The 23,430-nt window shown below is 43.0% G+C and overlaps 2 protein-coding genes and 2 pseudogenes across 11 annotated transcripts in view; all 4 read left to right on the top strand.

Moving 5' to 3' along the window:
• Window positions 1-5,798, top strand: part of LOC126506226 (uncharacterized protein C9orf85-like) — a 47,123-nt pseudogene extending 41,325 nt beyond the window's left edge.
• The window catches only part of Ppat (phosphoribosyl pyrophosphate amidotransferase), a 70,308-nt gene extending 62,372 nt beyond the window's left edge, over window positions 1-7,936 (top strand). For all 4 annotated transcript variants that reach the window (XM_050150244.1, XM_050150241.1, XM_050150243.1 and 1 more), the window contains exons 8-11: window positions 167-294; window positions 1,457-1,678; window positions 2,708-2,828; window positions 5,805-7,936. In XM_050150244.1, the coding sequence (XP_050006201.1) occupies window positions 167-294; window positions 1,457-1,678; window positions 2,708-2,828; window positions 5,805-6,001 (668 nt within the window). In that variant the 3' untranslated portion in view covers window positions 6,002-7,936. The remainder of the gene's footprint in view (window positions 1-166; window positions 295-1,456; window positions 1,679-2,707; window positions 2,829-5,804) is intronic.
• Window positions 7,937-11,217: 3,281 nt separating this feature from the next.
• Window positions 11,218-23,430, top strand: part of Aasdh (aminoadipate-semialdehyde dehydrogenase) — a 29,867-nt gene continuing 17,654 nt past the window's right edge. For 3 of the 7 annotated variants that reach the window (XM_050150053.1, XM_050150052.1, XM_050150050.1), the window contains exons 1-5: window positions 11,366-11,688; window positions 13,321-13,591; window positions 14,144-14,264; window positions 16,710-17,020; window positions 19,403-19,595. In XM_050150053.1, the coding sequence (XP_050006010.1) occupies window positions 13,359-13,591; window positions 14,144-14,264; window positions 16,710-17,020; window positions 19,403-19,595 (858 nt within the window). In that variant the 5' untranslated portion in view covers window positions 11,366-11,688; window positions 13,321-13,358. Of the gene's footprint in view, window positions 11,344-11,363; window positions 11,689-13,320; window positions 13,592-14,143; window positions 14,265-16,709; window positions 17,021-19,402; window positions 19,596-21,942; window positions 22,111-23,430 lie in introns of those variants that run through there. The other 4 variants (XM_050150051.1, XM_050150054.1, XM_050150055.1 and 1 more) reach the window with 4 other exon arrangements.
• Window positions 22,479-23,350, top strand: LOC126506225 (ATP synthase F(0) complex subunit C1, mitochondrial-like; annotated as a pseudogene).

The raw sequence follows: 23,430 nt of genomic DNA, 5'->3' as shown, positions 1-23,430 counted from the left end.
TTTAAGGTAAAATTTTCTAAATATCACACAATTGAATCTCTCAGTTTATGTTTTTCTATTTTACTGTTTTATATTTTTGTTCAATCTCTAAAATCCTTATACCAACTTTTTAGAAAGCAATATTGTTCTCAGTTAAAACAATCTTTTCCTCTTCCAAACATTCCAGGCCAGATGGTTTATACAGTAAGGTACCGCTGTGGCCAGCAGCTGGCAATTGAAGCGCCTGTGGAGGCGGACTTGGTTAGCACGGTTCCAGAGTCGGCTACACCTGCAGCTCTTGGGTATGCGGCAAAGGTATTGACTTTTAATTATTCAGTGAGTTGTTCTTCTGTTTTTCAAATACATACGGATTAGAACGGGAAAATTCACCAACTTACTGTAAGAAGGAAATGTTGGGATCTAATGTTGATTCCTGTTCAAGAATTTTTAGCCATTTCTTTCAATAACATGTGGGCTGAGAGATTGGGTGGTGGGTAAAGGCTGACCACGTGAGTTTGCTTCCTAAGACTCCCGTGGTGGAAGGAAAGAACTGACCCAAGTACCTCGATTTCTGTACCAGCTGTGGTGTGCACATGCCCGTGGATGCACACGTACAAGAAACAGTTTTTATTCACCTAAAGATGAGAATATTGGATCTCATTTTTAATTTTGAGCAACATACAGAATAATGAGTTTCACTGTGACATTTTTATACGCTTGTATTTTCCCCAGTTCTTCATCGTCCCTTTCCCACCGCCTGTCCTCTGTCACTTTGCAGTCTCTGGCTTCTCCACACTTCTCCTTTGTGCTGTGCTCTCACGTGTCTTCCGTTACCTCTGCTTTCCTTTCCCTTGTGGCCTGTTTGTCTCTCCTCGTCCCCTTTCTTTTTTTACATCTCTCTCTCTCTCTCTCTATGTTCCTCTTCTCTGTCTCTCTCTGTGTGTCTTACACACACACACACCAGTGTACAGTATATTCAGGTTTGTCTAACTTCTCATTGGTGGTGTGTCCATCGTTTTCTCGTCATTTTGTTATGATGCTTTTGTGGGTTTCCACAGCACTACTTCCTTTCTTTTGGGATGGAATCTCCTTTCTCCAATTCTTACTCATTTTCATGGCATTACCCAGAGGTCTGGCATCTTACTGGCAGTCTCTGGCCTCACTCATTGTTTGAAAAGATAGAAACTGCATAGGCCTGCGATCCCAGTACTAGAGCAGTCGAGGCAGGAACACTGCTGTGAGTTGGAGGCCAGCCTGGGCAGCATATACGTAGTGAGACCATCTCCAGGATGGCATCATGAATATGTGCAGAATTTAGTGGTGTAGTTGAGCATCCCTACTTATCCTCTAAATGAAGTCCTGAGTGTGTGTTAGAGCGATGGGTACCGTGAGGAATGGAGGAATGCCTCCTGTCCCTGAAAGGCATCTTCTCAGCTCAGTTTTGCTACTAACAGTGCATTTATTTCTCCCCTGCCAGAGTGGATTGCCGTATGTGGAGGTGCTGTGTAAAAACCGATATGTAGGAAGAACCTTCATCCAGCCAAACATGAGGTTAAGACAGCTTGGTGTTGCAAAAAAATTTGGCGTGTTGACTGACAACTTTAAAGGCAAGAGAGTTGTCCTCGTAGATGATTCGATTGTGAGAGGCAATACCATCTCACCCATCATAAGACTGCTCAAAGAATCCGGGGCAAAGGAGGTGAGTAATGTTGGAACAGGCCTTGTGGCGCCAAGTCAACCAAACGATGCTGGCATCAAAGTTAATGGTATCCAATGAATAGGTCGGTGGGATTTAACTCTGCTTACCAGATGGCTTTGTGATAGCTGAGCAGCAATATGGAAAGCATGGATTAACTACTCTTAGACTATACGAAGTTTAATCTTTACTATATTGAAACTAAACCTAAAAGAAACATCCCTTTTTATAACAAAGTTTTTAAAATGTAACAAAAATAGAAGACCATAAAAATATAAGAGTATTTGCTGTATTCTCTATTTGAAGATACAGAACCAATGCAATGAATTTAACCCAAATTAGTTTAGTATCACTTTATCTTTGTAAAATAGAGCTTTAAAAAGGATTGCTAAGCATGTGTCTAATTTTGCTGTTTTAAATGCTTGGATGCACATTATAGGAGATCTTGTTTTCATGTACTTAACTTTATTGAATTTTATATATTGCAGTTTTTACAAAAATTGAAATTTATTAAAATTGTTTGAATCATCATGAAGTATGCCTTTTAAAATTGATGCCAAACTTAATCAAGAAGCTTTTTGTTCCCACCAACCAATCCTCTTGTTCTTTTTCCTTTGCCCTCTACTTCCTAAAACACAGTATTGAAACTGGCCAGTAAATAAATTTCAGTGGCCTTGCATTGTTTGTGGGCAAGGCTGAAAAACTTGCTTTCCTAGTGATTTAGCTTAATGAGAAAGGCATGGTGGGAGTCTGACTGCTATCACTGAAGAAAGTGAGGGCTGATGCCCTCTTTTGGCCACTGAGTGTGAAACACTCACATGGTGCTCAGACAGACATGCAAGCAAAAACTCACACATAATAGAAAATGAATATATCTAATAATTTATCTAATCTAAAGATTTCCTATTCAGTGAAATGATTTCTATGGTTGACCTTGTTGCTAATGTTGTTAATTGAATGTTCAGTAAGACAGTTTTATAAGTATGGAGTATGCATAATTAATTTACTGTGAGTACATGGTTTCTTTCTAAGGTGCACATTCGAGTCGCTTCCCCACCAATAAAATATCCTTGCTTCATGGGAATAAATATACCCACCAAAGAAGAGCTGATAGCCAACAAACCAGAATTTGATCGTCTTGCAGAATACCTCGGTAGGTATTAAAATGTCTGTAAATTGTAATTGTTGGTTTGTTTGTTTTAAATTTTAAGTGTACATTTGTGTAAAACAGCAATAAGAAGCTGATTTCAAGATAAATCTGAGTGCTGGGATGTGGCTCAGCATTATAGTTCTGCACCACAGTTTTGGGGACCATAGTTGAGTTCGCAGTTGCTGGGTAGGTATGGGTGCCTTTGTGACTCCAGAGTTGAGCACGTGGAGACCGTATACCCAGAGTACGCTGAGTAGCCAGACTAATGGGATCAGTGACTCTGAGACCCCTGACTCTAAGTGGAGCCTTTCTGTCCTGTCATTTTCTGTCCTGTCCATCCCCCATGTCTCCTGCCACAGTCCTCCTGCAGCCTCTTAAAATAGCCACTCTGAGGCTTAGTATTAATTATAAACTGGCGCATTAACGCAGGCTTCCTAACTAGCTCTTACAACTAAGTATCTGTTTCTATTCATTTGTGTATTGCCATGTGGCCGAAGGCTTAATGGTGGTTTTTGGCATATAGTCCTTAGGTGGGTGTATGTTGTCTCCCTGACTCTGCCCTTCTTCACCCTGTATGTGCTTGTATTTCCTGCCTGGCTATATTCTGCCTATTGGCCAGTCATCTTCTTTATTAACCATGGAAATTAAACATTCACAGCATGCTGAAAGACATCCCATATCAATTAGCCTGGGGCCTCTATAGCCACGTCCACACATGTGCATGCACACGTGCACGTTGGGAGAAAAGTCATTCACAATAGCAACAAAACTTCTGTCTCTTAAAAATAATTTAAACATAACGATTTCAGATTCTGCTGTGTGGTGTGGCTTATGCCTTTAATTCCAACACTGGAAGTAGGAGCAGCTGGATCTCTCTGAGTTCAAGGCCATGGCTATAGACATTTCTTTAAAAACATCTCTACAGATAGCTGAGCAAAACAGTTTACTTTTATACTTACATATAAAAAGTTGTGTGTAGTGATATTCCTTCAAAAATATTTTTATATACTTTATATCATGGTTTTTACCTTTTCCCAGTTTGCAGTAATATACTCAGAAAAAAATATGTGGGGCTGGAGAGATGGCTCAGTGGTTAAGAGCACTGACTGCTCTTCCAGGGGTCCTGAGTTCAATTCCCAGAAACCACATGGTGGCTCACAACCATCTGTAATGAGATCTGGCGTGTGGGTATATATGCAGGCAGAATGTTGTATACATAATAAATACATAAATAAATCTTCAAAAATTAAAGGACTACATATTCAGCCTGGCATGATATTGCACATCTTTAATTCCAGCACTCAGGAGGAAGAGGCAAGCAGATCTCTAAGTTCGAGGCCAGTCTGGTCTACATAGTAAGTTCCAGGATAGCTAGTGATACTTGGAAAAATACTCAAAAAAAAAATATGTGGACTACATCGTTAATATCTAGAAATGGAAATCTAAAATTCATGCTCAGGTGGACATACTGCCTGTATCAGAAACTCCTGTGAGGGTCTCCCTCATTATTGCATCCTTTCCAGAATTCCATTGTTCTGAATCCTCACTTTGCTGCCATTGTTTCTACTTATACACAGTAGGTTAGCTATTCCATATCTACGCAGAAGTAGATGGGCGGTACAGTGAACTTTACCATGGTCTTTACCAATTTTAGTTCTACTATGTTTTCTTTGTATATATGTTTGTATATGGGACTGTCTGTACATGTACATATGTATATGTGTATTTGCTAAGCCACAGATATCAATTTGAAACCCTGAATTTAAAAAGTTATTATCATTATATGTTAAGTAGACATTGAACACTATTCTAAAAGTGCTAGGGCATTTTTTTTTTAATTATTTTGAAACTCCACTCTTTTTTTTTAATATTTATTTCTTTATTATGTATACAATATTCTGTCTGTGTGTATGCCTTCAGGCCAGAAGAGGGCACCAGACCCCATTACAGATGGTTGTGAGCCACCATGTGGTTGCTGGGAATTGAACTCAGGACCTTTGGAAGAGCAACCATGTTGAAATAAGAAGCGGCGGCGGGGCTGCGTCCCCAACACCCCGTCCGCTTGGCTAGCTCATGCCCGAAATAACAACACACAAACTGTATTCATTTAAGAACTGCTTGGCCCATGAACTCTAACCCTTACAGGCTAATTCTCGCACCTGGACTAGCCCATTTCTAATGATGCATGTAAGCACCCCAAGGTGCGCTTACTGGGAAGATTCTAGCCTCCGTCCATTGTGGGTCTGAGCTTCCTGTGTCTGCCTCAGAGCGCAGAGCTGTTGGGTCTACCTGGGAGGGCTGAGCATGGCGTCTCTGCTCCAGCAGAGCTGTCGGGTCTCTCCAGGAGCAGAGCAGAGTCTGACCTCACTTCCTCTTCCGCCCAGAATTCTATTCTGTTTACTCCTCCCAACAATGTTCTAACCTATGAGGGCCAAGCAGTTTCTTTATTGCTCAGCCAATGAAATCAACAGATTGATATGACACTCCCACATCACAACCACTGCTCTTAACCTCTGAGCCATCTCTCCAGCCCCAACTAGGGCATTTTTTTATATTAGAGATTATATAATATTTTATATTAGATGTAGTCAAAGCAAGATCAGAAGAGAAATGACTACACACACACAATCAGAACCCTACCCCAGACACCCCCCCCCACACACACACACACAGAGAATTAAATCCAGGGACTCCTGCTTCTAACAAGCATTTTATCCCCAGGCCTCATTCTCAGGTCCTTCCCTCTCCTTTTAAAGGTTGGAACTGTCCTGGGTGACTTGACCTAGAGATCATCTTGTCTCTGCTTCCCAAGAAACTGGGATTACAGGTTAGAAGTCATCGCATGCAGCTTCCTTTTCAGGAAAGCTGAAGGAGAACTTTCCACGCTGACGTAAACGATGCTTTCTGTAGCCGCGCTGTGGTGGAGCGTGTTTTCCTCCCTAGAGCAAAAGCTCGTGACGTTTCCCTTTCCTCCTGCAGGAGCAAACAGTGTTAAGTATCTGTCGGTGGAAGGACTGGTTTCATCTGTGCAACAAGACATCAAATTCGAGAAACAGAAAGTGAAAAGACATGATAGTACAATTCAACAAAATGGCAATGGTCTGGAATGTTTTGAGAAGACAGGACACTGTACAGCCTGCCTCACGGGGCAGTACCCTGTGGAACTGGAATGGTAGCTGCCTGGATGGAGTGTCTTGAGACTGAACTTGATCAAGAAGTGGTTTATATACTATCTGTTACTCAGTTGGTACAAAAGAGATACCACCTGCTTGTGTGTGTATACCTTTATAAGCTCTGAGAATTCCTGAGGTTACTAAATTGCTATAATTGAATCATGATGGTTACATGTAATACAACATGTACAGAATTTTTTTTTATACAAGGATTGCCTTCTCACCTAGGAGAAGGCAGGAGGTGAATGGTATTTCCCAGGCTCATGCTTGAAGGGTTTGCAAGAGGTTAGATTAGGGATGTGTAATATACACAGGACAAGGGGCTTTATAATGTTCAGGAAAAATCTGAATTCCTCGTGCCCCATAGAGATCTAATCTGTATCTAGTCTGTAGGTGTGGCCGCCCCCTCCTCAGCACACACATCTGTGGTTCTGGGGATCAATGGAAAACTCAAAACAAAAACAAAAACAAAAAGGAAAGAAAAACTACTTGAGAAGCTGAGGCAGGGGATTCTTGTGTTCAAGGACAATCTGGGTTTTCTGCCCGAGGATTAAAAGTGTCTTTCTGTGCCTCGGAGCCCCCGTTTATTTAAAGCATCTAATACACAGGAGGAACATGAATACACGCCATACATAGATGTTTAGAGGTATCATTTTACCCTTATGTTTTAATATCGCATGATCGTTAGCTTTTGCTAAATAAGTTTTCACTTTCATTAGGATGGAGGGAAATGTTCAGATTTGCAGACCTCTGCCGTCTCTTTGGGATGCAGAATGATTGAAAAATGTATCTGAGGCCTTCTTTTTCCTACACTTACATGATCGATGACATCTAGTACCTTAGGATACAATCCTAGCAAATAACTTAGTACACTGGAAGTAGAAAACAAAAATTTGAATTCCAAGTAAGCCTTTGTCGTTAATTTGTTTAGATTTGGCTGTCTGAATTGAGTGCTTGATAGTTTACAGTCATGCATTCTTGTATACATAGGATTGAAATTGAGCAAATAGAACCATACTAGGGGCTGATTTTGTTTAATGGCGAAGACGGCTACTGTTGGGGGATTATTTGCCTGTACCCAAGTGTCAGTCAGCTCATAACCATGTCTTTTCTGCTTTGTTTTCTTAGATCTAGTGAGATTTTAGTTTCAATTTTTTTATGATGCAGATTTAGAGGATTGTGGTGATTTGCTTACTAACTCATGTTTGTGTAAGTTTTCCCGTGCAAAAACATTTATTTCTATATTGTTGCCAAAATTGCTGTAGCTTCCCAACCCATTTAGAAACATAGTATTTATTGATAACTGAAATTATTAGTCTGCATTTGGTATATAGTCTCACGTGTTACAGAATAGCAGTCAAGATAAACTGTTAGCACTTTTAGGTCATGTGCTTTGGTGTCTGAAGTGCTCCTGTGACAGCTGCAGGCAGGTTGATGTTGTATAGCCCTAGGGCCGTTTCAGTGGGCGGAGCCTTGTATATTAAATGCATTACTTATGGTGGGCTGGAGGGTAAGCCTTTAGGTCAGTTTTAAAATGGCCTTATTTAAATTCTATGTTTTAAAAAGAAACTCAGGGAAAGTATTAAAACCAAAATCTCTAATTTGACTTTGTGTTTTCTATAGTTTTTATTTTGTTTTATTGGGATACTTTTATAAAAGGAAATGATGTTGTGGTCGTTTGATAATTGTACAACTTTCTTAATTATTTCTTCATTGTAACCTTTTATTTCACAAGTTCCTGAATATGAATTAAATTAACATTTTTTCTACCCGTTTCAAGCATTCTTTTATCTGATTTAAATGTATATAACTAGAATACAATATGCAGGAAAAAATGAAAAATGTGTTTGAACACAGTTAAAGTCACCAACTAATGTAAGCCTTTTTTAAAAACCTTTTTGTGATCTTTTTTGGTAACAAATATATGTAATAAGTATGTTTCCATGTGTGCTTTTTTTTTAATTTTTTTTTTCCATGTGTGCTTTTTAAAGCTACATTATGGTAAAACCATGAAAACGGCAGCCTCGATCATACCTGGCACCAACTGGTGAGATCTCATTTCTCTGATTCAGGCATTTTAATAGGTAGCCCATCTCTTACGATGTGCAAACTTATGCCAAGTAGGAGGGCATAGAATGCTGAATGAGCACCATGCAGAAAGGTTTCTTTGTAAACACTGGGCGCCATGGATGGGTGTTCAGAGTTTTCAAAGATCTTCAAAAATGTAAATAAAAGTGGGACCCCCTTTATTCCTGTATGCCTTTATTCTAGAAGAGGGCGTCAGATTGCACTATAGATGGTTGTGAGCCACCACCATGCAGTTGCTGGGAATCGAACCCAGGACCTCTGGAAGAGCAGCCAGTGCTCTTAACTACTGAGTCATCTCTCTAGCCCCCCATCAACTCTTTTATTTGTTTAAGTTGGCCAACCCAAAATAAGGGGAGGGAGACCCACCCTGTACTACTAAAACATTCAAATTTGGTGGGGGGCGGAGAATAGGTGAGAGAGACTCATTTGTGGTCTGCACAATCTCTTCTCCGCCTATGGAGAGTTTGTGTGTGAGGGGTGTGTATACACCTGACATTTTAATAAAACTTGTTTGCTGTGAGTGATTTATTTCCTACCTTTTAAATTCCTTAACCCATGGGGAAAACCAACCCAACACAAGAACCGTGGATGATAACACTTGCAATAATAAAGAAATGGCTGGGCCTGATAGGGGCCTATAATTCCAGCACTTGGGAAGGTCGGAGGCAGGAGGTTCTTGAACTTCTGGGTCAACATGGGCTATATTGTGAAACCGTATCTCAAAAGACGACCAAAACAAAAAACAAAAGTCAGACATCTGAAGGATCAGGGGTTAAAGGTTGTTAGCAAGTTAAGAGTTTCTTAAAGCCATGCAAATGGAAAGGCTTTAATAAAATGCATTCAAAACCTGAACCAATACAAAGGTATCCTTTTAGAAATGTATTCTTAAATCCCTCGCTGGAAAAACTTGAAAGCCTCTGGGAATAAGAACTTTGAATCTGGCCGGGTGGTGGTGGCGCACGCCTTTAATCCCAGCACTCGGGAGGCAGAGGCAGGTGGATCTCTGAGTTTGAGGCCAGCCTGGTCTACAAGAGCTAGTTCCAGGACAGGAACACCCCCCCCCCCAAAAAAAAAAAAAAGAACTTTGAATCTCCCTAAGAAATCGGGCCAGGCAGTTCTGATGTAGTCGGCCAGAGGCTGGAACACCAGAGCATCTGTGCGAAGAAGAGAGGCTAAGAGGTGAGGTTCACTGAGTGCCCCACACCCAGAGGGAAACCACCAGAAAGCAGAGTGGACCGGACTTCAAAATGCAAGGTTAACTCTTATTGCAAGTACAAGCGAGTAAAGGCAATTACTGGCTAGCCAGGAACTTCCTCTTCACTACCCTGAAACAACAAGGTAGAGAAAGAAGTTAAAACTTTCTTTGTAGGGTTAGGTTTTAAAAGGTGCAATCTACAAAGAGGCTTTTTGAAGTGACTTTTGGCACTGGTGCAAGGCCTTCTGTCCCCTCCTATCCTGGTAAGTCAGCTTTCTCCTCGTTTTATTTGTTAATACCAGGTGGCTGGCTGGCTAAATTCTGCTTGGATTCTCTCGGGTGGGAGGGGGAAAGGAAGGTGCTGCTAATCTGTGTTTCTAATTTAAAACATTTTGCTAGGAAATTCTTGTCCCTTTGAAAATAAGGGGTGAGGGTTCTCATGAGGGTCTTTCACTGAGCAGTTAAAAGATGGTGTAATTTCTATAGATCTATAGAGCACAAAGACAGGTGTGCTGGCCACTTTGTCAGCCTGACACAAGCTAGAATCACGTGGAAAGAGGGACGATCAGTTGAAACGATGTTTCCTTCATGTTAGGAGGGTCCAGCCCACTGTGGGCAATAGCACCGCTGTGCCTGGGTTGTTTAAGAAAATAGCCTGGGGGCTGGAGAGATGTCCAGTGGGTAAGAGCACTGATTGCTCTTCCAGAGGACCCAGGTTTAATTCTCCACACCCACAGGGTGACTCACAATTGTCTGTAACTACAGAGCGAGTTCCTGGACAGGCTCCAAAGTTACACAGAAAAATCTGTCTTGAAAACAAAACAAAACAACAACAACAAAAAAACAAAATCGAGAAAAGAGAGTCATGGGGTGTATGGTGGAGGTGCGGCAAGCCAGTAACCAGCATTCCTTACAGACGGCTTCAGGTCCTACCCCCAGATTTTGGCCTTGGGTTCCTGTGCTGACTTCTGTTAGTGTTGGAGTGTGATGAAATAAACGATTGGTTCCCCAAGTTGCTTTGGTTATGATGTTTTATCACAGCAACGGAAAGTTAACTAAACAAAACACTAGCAAGGTGTTTGGAGATGTCCGTAGTACACAAGAAAAAGGCGGTTTCCAAATGGTTATTTTTTTAAACCTTTTTTTAAATGGGTATTTTTTGTATGGTTGGGTATAAGAGCTTCCGTCCTCGGCAGGCAAGGACACCGCCCTATACCTTTTCAGGCACTGTGATGGATGCTCAGCTACTCCCACCTCCCATTCCGACACAAGAACAAAATTCCCTGCTCCTTTCCTCTCCACTGGGGCACAGTAACCACTTGTAATCCTTAAGATTGATATAATAATTGTCGCTTTGGAAACATACATATAAAAAAATGGGTCTAGGGAGCGCTGTTCACCTCGGACGGGCTTGGGTTTCCCTGATAGTGAAGTGTTGTGAACAGCTGCAGATGCCATAGTTTTGCGTCTCATTCCGATGGGGGCTTCCCTAGAGGGCTTCACTGTAGTGACAGTCCCATCAACCTTGGCTATGTTGTTCTCAGAAAACGTGGAGGAGATAAGGCCAGTTACTCTCGAATTTGGGGGTGATTTCTTCAGCCTTTTGGGCTGCTAATTTTACCCCCAATTTAGGGAAGAGGCAACAACTGTGTTGGAGATGGCCTGGCTGTGAGGAATGCGCACTGCCCTTCCAGATGCCCTTTTCGGTTCCGGCACCCACGTGGCGGCTCACAACCACCTGCGACTCCTGGGAATCCGCCCGCACGTGCACGCACGAGGTGCGCGTAGACTCAAGCAGGCGCACACGTGCGTACAGGTTTGCTACCTGGAGGGCGTGGCAGCACTTAACCTGCGCAGCCGACTCCGCCGCTGCTAACTCGGTACCAGGACCACGCGGCAAATCTGGGTGGGGCCCCGTCAGCGATGGCCACGCCCTCGACGCTGTCGTTGACGTCACGGGCGCTGGAAGATTGACGCTAGAGGCCCGTTGGGGAGGTAGCTCTATGGCTGCTGGGTGTCTGCTGCTCGCTGGAAAATGTAGTCCGCCCGACGTCGTGAAAAGGTGGGGTAGGAGCTTGCGGCAGCCACAGGGTTTAGGGGTGGAGACGGAGGGGCGCGGAGAAGGCTGGCTGCTTCCGCTTGAGTCCGTCCGACTTCGGCAGCCTGCCTGGCCTGGCTTGGAACCCGTGGGTCAGGCAAGCTGATCCGTGTTGTGAGGCGTCCTGGGCCACCCGCCTCCAACCGGTGCCCTTCAGGGACGTGCCCTGTACCTACCCCGCCGCCCTCCAGCGTGGTCCCGAGAGCCAGTGAAAGACTTGGAGGCCCCGAGTGCATTGCAACTAAAGGTGGCTGCGTGATGTATATCAAGGCGCGGATGGATAATTCACCAGTATTTATAATGCCCGATGTAGGTAGAGCCCATCATTTACAAAAGTTGTAAATCGGCAAGCCGTTTAAGCGCGTTAGTGTAACACAAAATCTGGTTGTTAGATTATCCTTTTGTTGTTCCTTAAAGGCCCCTTTTTAAAAAAAGTCATAGTTGACTTGGTTGTTTCCTTCTTATTTATTTAAAGTATTTGGAGAGGGATTGGGGGACAGCATGCTTGAGGAAGTCACAGGATTTTCTTTCAGTTGGTTCTTTCCTCCCATCATGTGGATACCACGAATCGAACTGAGCCAAGTTTCTTTATTCGCTGAGCCATCTATTTAGCCCAAGTATGTCTGAGCATGGAATAATGATGTTATTTATTGGAGAGAAAAAAATATATACATAAATTCGATGACTGGAATGAAAACCTAGACAAGACTGAATTTTGCGACTGGGAACTTGTAAATTCAAAGTAGAAAAACTCCTTACTGATTGTATAGATTTTTTGTGGTGAGTTTTGTAGCTGGATATAAAAAATCGACACTTTTCTCTTTTTAAGAACTTAGTTTATAGTCCCATTATTCCACCTCTGTGAAATATGTTACTAGATTATATTTTCTTGTGAGAAATTAGCAGTTATATACGTGTTTGCTTTCTGGAAGAAAAGCAACTCTGACAAATTTTTAAAATTTTATTGTATTGTAGGAGTGTTTTACCTTATATGTGTTGGTACACAGCTCTTTGGAGAGATTTTTCTTTGGACCGCCAGCTCACAAAAAATGACATGGAGACTTAATAAAGCTCGGCCTATAGCTTAAGCATATTCCTCACGAGCTCTTATAACTTAAATTAGCCCATTTATATCAGTCTGTGCATGGTGTTACCTTTTCTCCCATCTTGCACCTCCTGTTTTCCCTGTGTCTCGTGGCTGCTCCTGTGTGCCTGGATTCTCTTCCTCTTACTCTCTCTCCCAGGACCTCCCGCCTAGCTATTGGCTGTTCAGCTTTGTTTTTTTTTTTTACACCAACCACCGCAGCACACCTTCACAGTGTACAAGTGTCTCACAACACAAGTGGGCAATAAACCTGCTGTCGGGATATCCCAAGATAGTGTGAGTCTGCAGACTCATTTCATCAGTTGGTCCACTTTCCCTTGCAGAATCTCTGACAGAGACATAGCTTTCATCCGGGCACTTCCTTTCAGTTTGTTCTTTGGCCTTGCTGGGGATGGAATTCGGGGCACACTGGCAAGTGGTCTGTTACTGATGTAGATACCTGTTGGGACTAATGAGTCCTGGCCTTCAGCTGCTCTTCTCTCCTAGAACCTTCTAATTAAGGTTACTAGAAGCTGTGCCTAGCTTAGAGGATCAGAGGATGGGATTTTCAGCTGTTGGCCATTGACTGCAGTGTATTTAATCCTACATGGTGCTGTTAAAGAGGGGCTTTGGTATCAGTGTTTAAAGGTCTGCATGTCGGTCTGTCTCTGTGTCTGTGTTCTCAACCTCCAGCCCCTTGCCCGAAGCTCGCTAACTGGGGTCTAGCACATAGAGCGCAGACCGGGGCGTGGGGCGCGGCAGATACCCAGCCAGTACAGTCATTTTTTTACTCAGAGACGTGTTTCTTCTTTGCCTCCCTAAAACTCCCCTGACTTCTGACATTTCTCTCTGTGTAGATTTCTCAGCCACTGGTGTTTAGACAAACCTCAGTAAAATGACTCTTCAGGCGCTGGTGCACCGTGCGGCCTCCATGCACTTGAACAGAACAGCTGTGTGCTTTGACGAAGGCAGCAGCAGCCGGCCCCCAGTGTGTCATACCTACAAGACAGTGCTGAGCGAGGCTTCCGAATTATGTGATTTCCTGCTGACACACTGTGACTTTGGAGGAATTCGGGAAATTGGTCTCTACTGCCAACCTGGGATAAGCGTACCCTCCTGGATTTTAGGGTAAAATTTCTAGGATAAAGTGAGATGACTCTAAGCTAGTTTATAGCTTTTAATACACAGCACACATTGTAAGCTACGTTTCTATTTACTATTGGATTTTTTGGCATTAGTTTATCCATTTTCTAAAGAAGTTAAATTAGTACACATTATGCTAATATTTTTAAGTAAATTATTTTAAACATTTAATCATTTAGTTTGTGCCTATTAAGGAGAGACTAAAAGGTTTTACTAATGGAATATTTAAATATCTGCAATAAAGACCACATTTGTCTGTCAAAAGAAAACAGCTGAAGCATTATATTAACTGTTGTTAGCTCACAGGAAAGCACTGAGACACCATTGCAGGTCTTGTCAAGTCTTTGAAAATGTTGTATTTCTGTACATTAAGTGTCGGGAGCTCTCAGATGTTCACTGGGCTCAAGATAAAATAACTATTTACAACTGAGGCGTGACCCTAAAATTAGTGAAATTCGAATGGATATTAAAACAGGGACATCAAAGTGCTCACAGGAGAATTTTGTTTGTTTTGCTAACCTTGCACTTGCCCTTCAGGATTCTTCAGGTCCCGGCTGCTTATGCACCTGTGGATCCAGACTCACCACCGTCATTATCAGCTCACTTTATGAAGAAATGTCATCTGAAGTATGTTCTCGTTGAAAAAAAGCAGGTTAACGTAAGTCTTGGTGTTTAAGTGTTTTGGAGGGGTGTGAAGTGGGAGGGAGAGAGGGGAAGAGAGAAAGAGAGAGAGAGAGAGAGAGAGAGAGAGAGAGAGAGAGAGAGAGAGAATATGAGAATATTTCCAGTTTAAGAGTTCTCTCAACCTATGACTTTGAGGCCAGCCTGGTCTACCAAGCTACTTCCAGGACAGCCAAGGCTACACAGAGAAACCCTGTCTCAGAAAACCAAAAAAGAAAACAAAGTTCTCTCCTCTGTCTTAACTTCTTAATCCGCCAACTCTGGCAGTATTTCCCAGGTCCAGTGATGTCATTGTTCTGGTTGAGTGTGTGCTGTGGGAAGTTTCTCAGGTCCAGCATTTTTGGTTGAGTGTTGTGGGAAGTTTCCTGTACAACATAAGATGGTTAATAGCATTGCTGCCTTCCACAAACTAGAGACTACTAGCACCTTTTCGGTATGACATCCAGAAATGCCCAGATCTTCCCAAGTGTCCCCTCTCCACCCTGAACACTTGACTGAGAACCACCTGTTTATGATATGAAAATATCTTCCAACCTTATGGCAGTTGTGTGTTTTCCTTTCCTGCTTCCAGATTATTTCCCATGGTGGAAAGTGCCATACTTGGAGAGTCTACTTTTATGTACTTATATCAGTGTTAGAGAATTATAAATAAGTTTACATTTTGAAAAAGAGATCAGCTTTTAGACCACACATTAGTGAAAAACTAAATTTATTATTTAAAACATTTTTAAGTATAGGGCTGGAGAGATGGCTCAGAGGTTAAGAGCACTTGCTGTTCTTGCAGAGGACCTGGATTCAATTGCAGCACCCACCCTGGGTGGCTTACAAAAGCCTGTAACTCCAGTTCACGATATTCAGTGCCCTCTTCTGCACCCACATGTTACACACACAGACAAGCAGGTATACAGATACACATAAAACAAACGCTCCTCCCCCGAGACAGGGTTTCTCTATTTAGCCCTGGCTGTCCTGGAACTCACTCTGCCTCCTGAGTGCTGGGATTAGGATTAAAGACATGCACCACTGTGCTCAGCTAACCTTGAACCTCTGTTAGAAGGTCCTGCTGACTTCACCTCATCGTGTATTTTGAGGTTACAGATGAGTACAGTTGTTTGCCTTTAATATTATTATTATAGCATAACAGGCTGCTTATAACATGCTGCTTCTAACATGCGCACATACAATAAACACACAAGTAGAAAATGTGGCAAGCTACCAGGGTTTGACCTTTCATTATTTATATTTATTTGTTTAATATGAAAACTTAGATTGTTTCAATGAAGCTGCTTTTATCAATCAACACAAGAAGCTCTATTCAGAAGGACCCACTTTCAGTGTGTATGGGTCCAGTGGCGGTGCACCCTGTAGTCTTAGCACTCAGGGTGCTGATGATGACCTCCAGCTGGAGGCTGAAGTGGTCCACATAGTGCACTCCAGACCAGCAGGGCCACATAGCAAGGACTTGTTTCCAAAGATCAAAAACCAAACAAAATAAACATAACATCATAGCCATTAGGTCCCAACTTCTCTTGAGGCTGCTGGCAGAATCTTGCTGTCCACTCCTAGTTCAAGACCAGCTCAGAACCATTGTAAAGGATTCAGTAAGTGGCTCTCATTTAACGGGGTTTAGTCCTGTGCTGTTGCCACTTTCAGATGGGTCCCATCCTATATAGGCTAAGGGTACTTTATGCTAATTACACAAAGTAATTGAGGATTCTCCATTCATCTCCATTCATCTTTCACCTACACCAAACCTCACCTCCATTTCCACACATTTCTGAAGAACTTACTGTTCTCCAGTGTCAGCTTTCTTAGACCATGTGGCTCTATATTGGTGATTGTCTGAACTACCCATCTTCTCATTTGGAGAATACAAATATTGCCTCTGAAATCTCGGACCCTTTGTGTGGAGTTAAATGCCGCTTCTCCACTGACATCTCAGTCATGTGCTGTTATCATTTTTCCAACATTGCATTACAGTTGCGTGCTTTTATATTCATCTGCTTTGAAGGTGAGTTTGAAAATAAGGACACTTAACTCTTAGGTATGTCTTATTTCTCCTTGTTCCCAGATCATAGCTAGTACTTCCATCCCTGGTTAAGCCATATTGAATGAGTAAATGGATCTTTTACATTTCTATAAAAGAAGCCTTTCTTTCTCTCCCTTCCTTCCTTCCTTCCTTCCTTCCTTCCTTCCTTCCTTCCTTCCTTCCTTCCTTTCCTTCCTCTCTCTCTTTCTTATTTTATATACACAGTATTCTACCTGCATGTACACTGCAGGCCGGAAGCTAATTACAGATGGTTGTGAGCCACCATGTGGCTGCTGGGAACTGAACTCAGGACCTTTGGAGGAGCAGAGCCATCTCTCCAGCTCAAAGAAGCCTTTTTAATATGCTAATATTTGTAAATATTTTCTCCAATAGAATTTCAGATCTTCACATGAAGCAGTTTTGAACTATGATACAGTTTCAGTGGAACATAAGGACCTGGTGCTCTTCAGACTTCACTGGGGAAGCGATGAGGTGTCGGCGCTCAGTGATGGAAAAGAGAAATTCGAGGTGGATGATAGAGAAACCAGCATGAGTTCTGAGAGCAGCATTGAAGGGAAGGCACAGGTGGACATTCGGCAGGAGGGTTGCTTGGCTTATGTTCTACACACCTCGGGGACCACAGGGACACCAAAGATTGTCAGAGTGCCTCACGCATGCATACTACCAAATGTCCAGCACTTTCGGTGAGTCCTGTCCTTTGAATTTTTTAGAATTTGTGCTTTAAGCTGGGTGTGGCGGGACTCGCCCTCAGTCTCAGCATTTGAGAGGCAGAGGCAGGCGGATCTTTGTGAGTTCGAGGCCAACCTGGTCTACAAGAGCTAGTTCCAGGACAGGCACCAAAGCTACAGAGAAACCCTGCCTCAAAATACAAACAAACAAACAAACAAAAACCTTCCATTTTAGCTGAGTAGTGATAGCCCACACTTTTATCCTAGCATTCGGAAAGCAGAGGCAGGTGGATCTCTGAGTTTGAGGCTAGCCTGATCTGTAGAGTAAGTTCCAGGACAACCATCAGGGCTGTCAGACAGAGAAACCCTGTCAGAAAAACAAAATACCAAACAAACAATCTTGCATTTTAAGAAAGAAAAATGAGTTTAAATTTTTGTAAATCTTGATCCAAGTGGATAATCTTAAATAACTGATCAGTTGGATCTGCCTGATTGATGTGTATATTTAGACTTCTGCAGACAAGATGCAAGGTATACTTGTTAACAGGCCAATCACAGAATGCGTGTGTGCGTGTGTGTGTGTGTGTGTGTGTGTGCGCGCGCGCGCGCGCGCGCGCGCGCATGCGTACACGTGTGTGCGGGTGTGCGTGTGTGTATGTGTGATTGGAGTTAAGATCCCAGGCATCCCACCAATGCCTCTAACTCCGTGTGTGTGTGTGTGTGTGTGTGTGTGTGTGTGTGAGATTGGAGTTAAGATCCCAGGCATCCCACCAATGCCTCTAATCCAGCTCATATTTTCTGGCCACTAGCATCCTTTCCTCACACCTTTGTGCATTTGTTTTTTTTTTTTTTTTTTCATTTATTTATTTATTTATTAATTAAAGATTTCTGACTCTTCCTCACCGCCGCCTCCCCTTTCCCTCCCCCTCCCCCAACCAAGTCCCCCTCCCTCGTCAGCCCAAAGAGCAATCCAAGGACCACCCACACCTTTGTGCATTTGTAATGCGCACACACAATGTCTTCAGAAATAAAAGTGAAAAATAAATCAAACAGAAGGAAAAGTCTACTGAAAGGAAACCAGAATATAAGAATGAATTATTATGAGGAACTGGCTCTCACAGTGTGGCTGAGGAAGTGTGGAGACGACAGAGTCCGCAGCTAGGAGAGAGTCATAGCAGGCTGGGACCCCACAGGCATGAGACTGTCCACAGCAGTCAGGGAACACAGCTGCTGCTGCTGCTGCTGCTGCTTGTTAAAAAATATTTTAATTTGTGTATATGTCTGTATATTCTTGTGGGTATGGTATGTGTCTGCAGAGGCCAGAGACTCGTTGCTTCTCGAGCTGGACTTACATAGACCGAACTGCCTGACCTCCCAGTAGGTCCTGGAGCACTAGTGTGCTCTGGTCCATGAAACTGTCTCTCCAGCCCTCTTTGGTTTTCACTAAGGAGAAATTCAGCCATTCCAGGATTGATAACACTCAGCTGACTGTGGACTGGACCGTTCAGCAGAATAACCGACAAGAGGGTGTACCTTTACTAACTAGTAGGTGCCATCCTTCTGTTCTCTGACTTCCCCCTTAAAGGGAAACCCGTATAACTGGTGATTCACATTTGTAATTCTAGCTATTGGAAGGCTGAAGCAGGAGGATTGCTGTGAATTTGAGACCAGTCTGGGCTACATAGTGAGTACCAGGGCCAGCCAGAATGTCTCTATAAGCAAAAGAAAAACAAAACAACAAAAATAAGAACGAAACCATAGTAGAAAGAGAATTCTGGGGGTTATAGTTCACTCTCTCTAAATCGACATACCAGAAAGTCTGTCTGGTAGAAGGGGGGAAATGGTATTATTTAAGGGACTTTCGAGACAGGGTCTCATTATGTAGCTCTGACTGTCCTCAAACTCATAGAGATCCACCCTTCTCTGCTCCCAAGTGCTGGGATTGTGGGCATGCGCTACCACACCTAAAGGGCTCTCAGTTTTGCCTTCTGTAAAGAGGGTTTCCAGCAGCAGCTGCACCATTGGTTAATCTGAAGAACAAAGTTAATCTGAAGCATCCAGAAAATGTGTTTTCCTGATAACTGCTTTCCCCCTTCTTCTTTGTTTAGATTCATCTATTTTTATTTTATGCATATGAATGTTTTCCTTGCATTCATGTCAGTGTATGCCTGGTGTTCATGGATGTCAGGAGAAGGCATGAATTCCCTGGAACAAGAGTTTCAGATGGTGGTGAAATACCATGCAGGTGCTGGGACCTGAACCTGGGTCCTTTTCAAGAGCAGGAAGTGCTTTTGACTACCCAGCTGTCTTTCCCATCCCTACTTAATGGTTCTTTAGGGTCTGTGCTTACCCAGGCTTGGACGTTCCTTATGACAGCTATGCTCTGTCTGTCCCTAGGGTGCTTTTTGACATCACCCAAGAAGACGTTTTGTTTCTGGCTTCGCCTCTGACCTTCGATCCATCTGTTGTGGAAATATTTGTTTCTCTGTCCAGTGGAGCCTGTCTGCTCATCGTGCCAACTTCTGTCAGAGTGTTCCCAGCCAAGTTAGCTGATGTTCTCTTTTCCCGCCACAGAGTGACCACTCTACAGGTATTTCAGTAGCAACAGAAAAGTTTTCATCTATATTCTTGTAATGTTACATGTCTTAGAGAATCCTTTATACTTCTATAGTTCTTCCCAGTGGATTAATGATGTGCAGTTAGCTCATCAAAGGTACCACCTTGTGATGGCAATGTTTATTTTAAAATGAAAGAGAGTTCAGTTAGTCATGCCTAGAGAATCCCTAACTGTGCATTACCTGTAGTACAACTGGAGGAACTTGACTTTGACTATGGTGTACTGTTGGGGTATCTTCTCTCTCAACATTTAAGCATATTGTGTTTCCTACCAAACTCTAGTATATTAATTGCACCATTACAGATGAGCTAAGAACCAGGTGTGTTAGCACCTGCCTGGACTCTCAATACTTGGGAGGTAGAGGCTTCCTATAAGGAGCTCAAGACCAACCTCTGCTACATAGTGAGTTCAAGGCTAGCCTGAGATACCTAGAATCCTGTATTTAAAACAAACTAAGAATGCCAGGTGGTAGTAGTGCACACCCTTAATCCCACCACTCAGTAGGCAGAGTGAGTTTGAGGCCAGCCTGGTCTACAAAATGAGTTCCAGGACAGCCAAGGCTACATGGAAAAACCCTGTCTCGAAAAACCAAGACCAAACAAACAGACCCAAAACAACAATCCAAAACAAACAAAGGAGCCTGGCATTGTTGGTTCCTATTGCTATGAAAAGACACCATGACCACAGCAACTCTTATAAGGAAATATTTAATTGGGGCTGGCTTACAGTTCAAAGGTTTAGTTCATTATTGTCATGGTGGCACTTAGGTAGACATGGTGCTGGAGAAGGACCTGAGAGTTCTACATCTGGATCAGCAGACAGCAGGAAGAGAGTGAGAAAATGAGCCTTGTTTGAGTATCTGAAACCTCAAAGCACCCCAGATGACACACTTCCTTCAGCCAAACCATATCTATTTCAACAAGGCCGCAGCCCCTAATAGTACCACTTTTTATGAGTCTGTGGGGACCATTTTTATTTAAACCACCACAAAGGCTGATTTGTGCAGCCCAAATATTCTTGCATGTGTAGCCTTTCACTGACACATGGTCAACTTACCAAGGCTACACTCTTAAGAGAAACTGACAGTTGCTGGTAGCTCCTTGGTTAGGCGGGGGACATTGTGCCCATCTCCTCTCTCCATGCTGGGATTTGTTCTGGCCTGGGCTCGCATGGATTTTGTGCATGCTGTCACACCCACTGTGAATTCAGACGCTGTCCTTGGAGAGGACAGGTTCAACTTCTGTCACCCACATGGTGGCTCATAATTGTAACTCCAGTTCTAGCGGATCTGACACCATCGTCTGACCTCTGAGAACACTGCCTAGGCACACATGGTGCACACATAGACATGGAGAGGGAGCACTCACAGAAGTTATAAAACAGTGTGTAGAACACGGGCTGTGAGATATCACATGGGAAATGGCTCAGTGAGATGGGGCTGGAGTGGTCGCTGAGGATAAGAGTGTTTGCTGCTCTTCCAGAGGACTTCAGTTTGGTTCCTGGCACCCACATGGTGCTCATAACCATCCATGACTTCAGACCCCAAGATCTAGGGGATCTGGTGCCTTCTTACATCCTCAGGCACCCACATATGTATGAAAGCAAAACAGTCATAGAGATAATAATAATCCTTTTGTTTTTTGTTTTGTTTTTAGAGACAGAGTTTCTCTAGGTAACAGCTCTGGCTGCCCTGGAACTTGCTCTGTGGACCAGGCTGGCCTTGAATTCACAGACATCCACCCGCCTCTGCCTTCTGGGTGCTGGGATTAAAGGTGTATATCACCACTGCCCTCTGATTTTTTGTTTGTTTCATTTTTTTTTAATTTTAAGATATTATATTATAAATGGTGAAAGATACTGATACTGGGTGTGCCAGCAACATGCCTTTAATCCCAGCACTCAGGAGGTAGAGGCAGGTGGATTTTTGTGAGTTTGAGGCCAGCCAAGACTATATAGTGTGATCCTATCACATAAGTCAAAAAATGAAAAAAAAAAAAAAACATTGAAGCGATGGGGCTGCAGAGATGGATATGTGGCTGAGTGTGCTTGCTGTGTCTCCAGAGGGCGCTCCCATGTCCATGGCTCACGGAATTCCAGCTCTAGGGACTCTGAACCCTTTTGTGGCCTCTGTGAGCACTTGCACATATATGCACATACGCACACATAGTCACACACATATACACATAGAAATAAATCTTAAGAATTGAAGGGAGCCGTATGTGATGATGAGTACCTTAAATCTCAGCTCTCTGGTAGGTCTGTGGTTTCACCAAACTTCTTTTTATTTTATTTTATTTTATTTTATTTTTTGTTTTTCAAGATAGCGTTTCTCCATGTATCCCTGGCTGACCTGAAATTACTCATTCTGTAAACCAAGCTGGCCTTGAACTCACTGAGATCTGTATGCTGACTGCTGGGATTACAGGCATACACCACCACTGCCTGGAACTCTCTTCTCTTCATTAAGAAGAAAGAGCTCTTAATGCTGGTGAGTCTCACCAGTGCAGTAAGGGCAAAGGGAAGGGAAGGGAAAGTAGGAGGAAGAAGAGGGAGAGAAGAAAAAGGAGAAGGCGGAGGAAAAATTTCGTGTGTAGATAGCATGATCATGTGTCTGCAGAACTGGGAAAGGCAGGGAGAGGAAGACATTAGTACTAATAAACATTTAGCAAACCTGGAAGATACACACTCGATATAAAAACCAGCTGTATTTGAATGTGTAAATGTATGCATATAGTCATATGTATTTCTCTATATATTTCTATTAAGAAAATGCCTAAAGCAAAATTAAAAAAATTTTTACAATAGTATCAAAAATAATAAAATAGGAATAAGTTTAAAGAATATCAAGACACGATTATGGGGGGACGGAGGGACAAAGGCAAGATTCATCCACCAAAACTCTAGCATCATTGGCGGAAATTAGAGACGCACCTACATAGACAGGCATCTCACACTCATGTAGAAGTCTAAGCATTGTCAACAGGGGAGTTCACACTCAGTCTGTAAATTATATTAAATGCACTATCCTACCAAATCCCAGGAAATGTTTGCTAGAAATTCACAAGTTGATTTTAGATTTTATATGGAAATGGAAAAAAGTCCTAATTTATACAGTAGGGTGCCACTTGATAATAAAAAGAATTATTTAAACTGGGAGTCAGACACCTTGAGCAGCGAGAGTGCCGTGGGCTGAGCAGGGGCTGCAGGGGGGTGGGAGTGCAGATTGAAAAGTGCAGACACCAAGGCACCGCTCGTTACTCCAGTGCTGATCCGCTCCTGTACCAGGGCTCTAATCAGGCCTGTGTCTGCCTCCCTCTTGAGTCGACCAGAGGCCCCATCTAAACAGGTTAAACAGCCTTCCTGCAGCAGCTCCCCTCTCCAGGTGGCCAGACCGGAATTCAGACCAGTGTTGTTTCCCGGGACATTGACACAGCTGCCAAGTTTATTGGTGCCGGGGCTGCCATAGTTGGTGTGACTGGATTCGGGGCTGGCATCGGAACCGTGTTTGGTAGCTTGATTATTGGCTATGCCAGGAACCCGTCTCTCAAGCAACAGCTCTTCTCTTATGGCATTCTGAGCTTTGCCCTGTCTGAGGCTATGAGGCTCTTTGTGATGGTCGCCTTCCTCATCCTCTTCGCCATGTGAGGCTCCATGGGGTCACCCAGCTGTCCCTGCAGCTTCAACTCCATGCCGGTCCTGGTGTTGGAGGGTGCTAAGCTTTACTATTAAACAACAAAGTTTCTCTAAACAAAAAAAAAGAAAGAAATAAACTGTTTATATATACAATAAAATGGATGAGATGGAAAAT

Source organism: Alexandromys fortis, unplaced genomic scaffold, assembly GCF_014885135.2.
Source record: "Alexandromys fortis isolate MF-2015 unplaced genomic scaffold, M_Fortis_MF-2015_v1.1 scaffold_0, whole genome shotgun sequence".
NCBI classification, from domain to species: Eukaryota; Metazoa; Chordata; class Mammalia; order Rodentia; family Cricetidae; genus Alexandromys; species Alexandromys fortis.
Note: the sequence above shows the minus strand (reverse complement) of the source record. Positions and strands in the feature narration are given on the sequence as shown.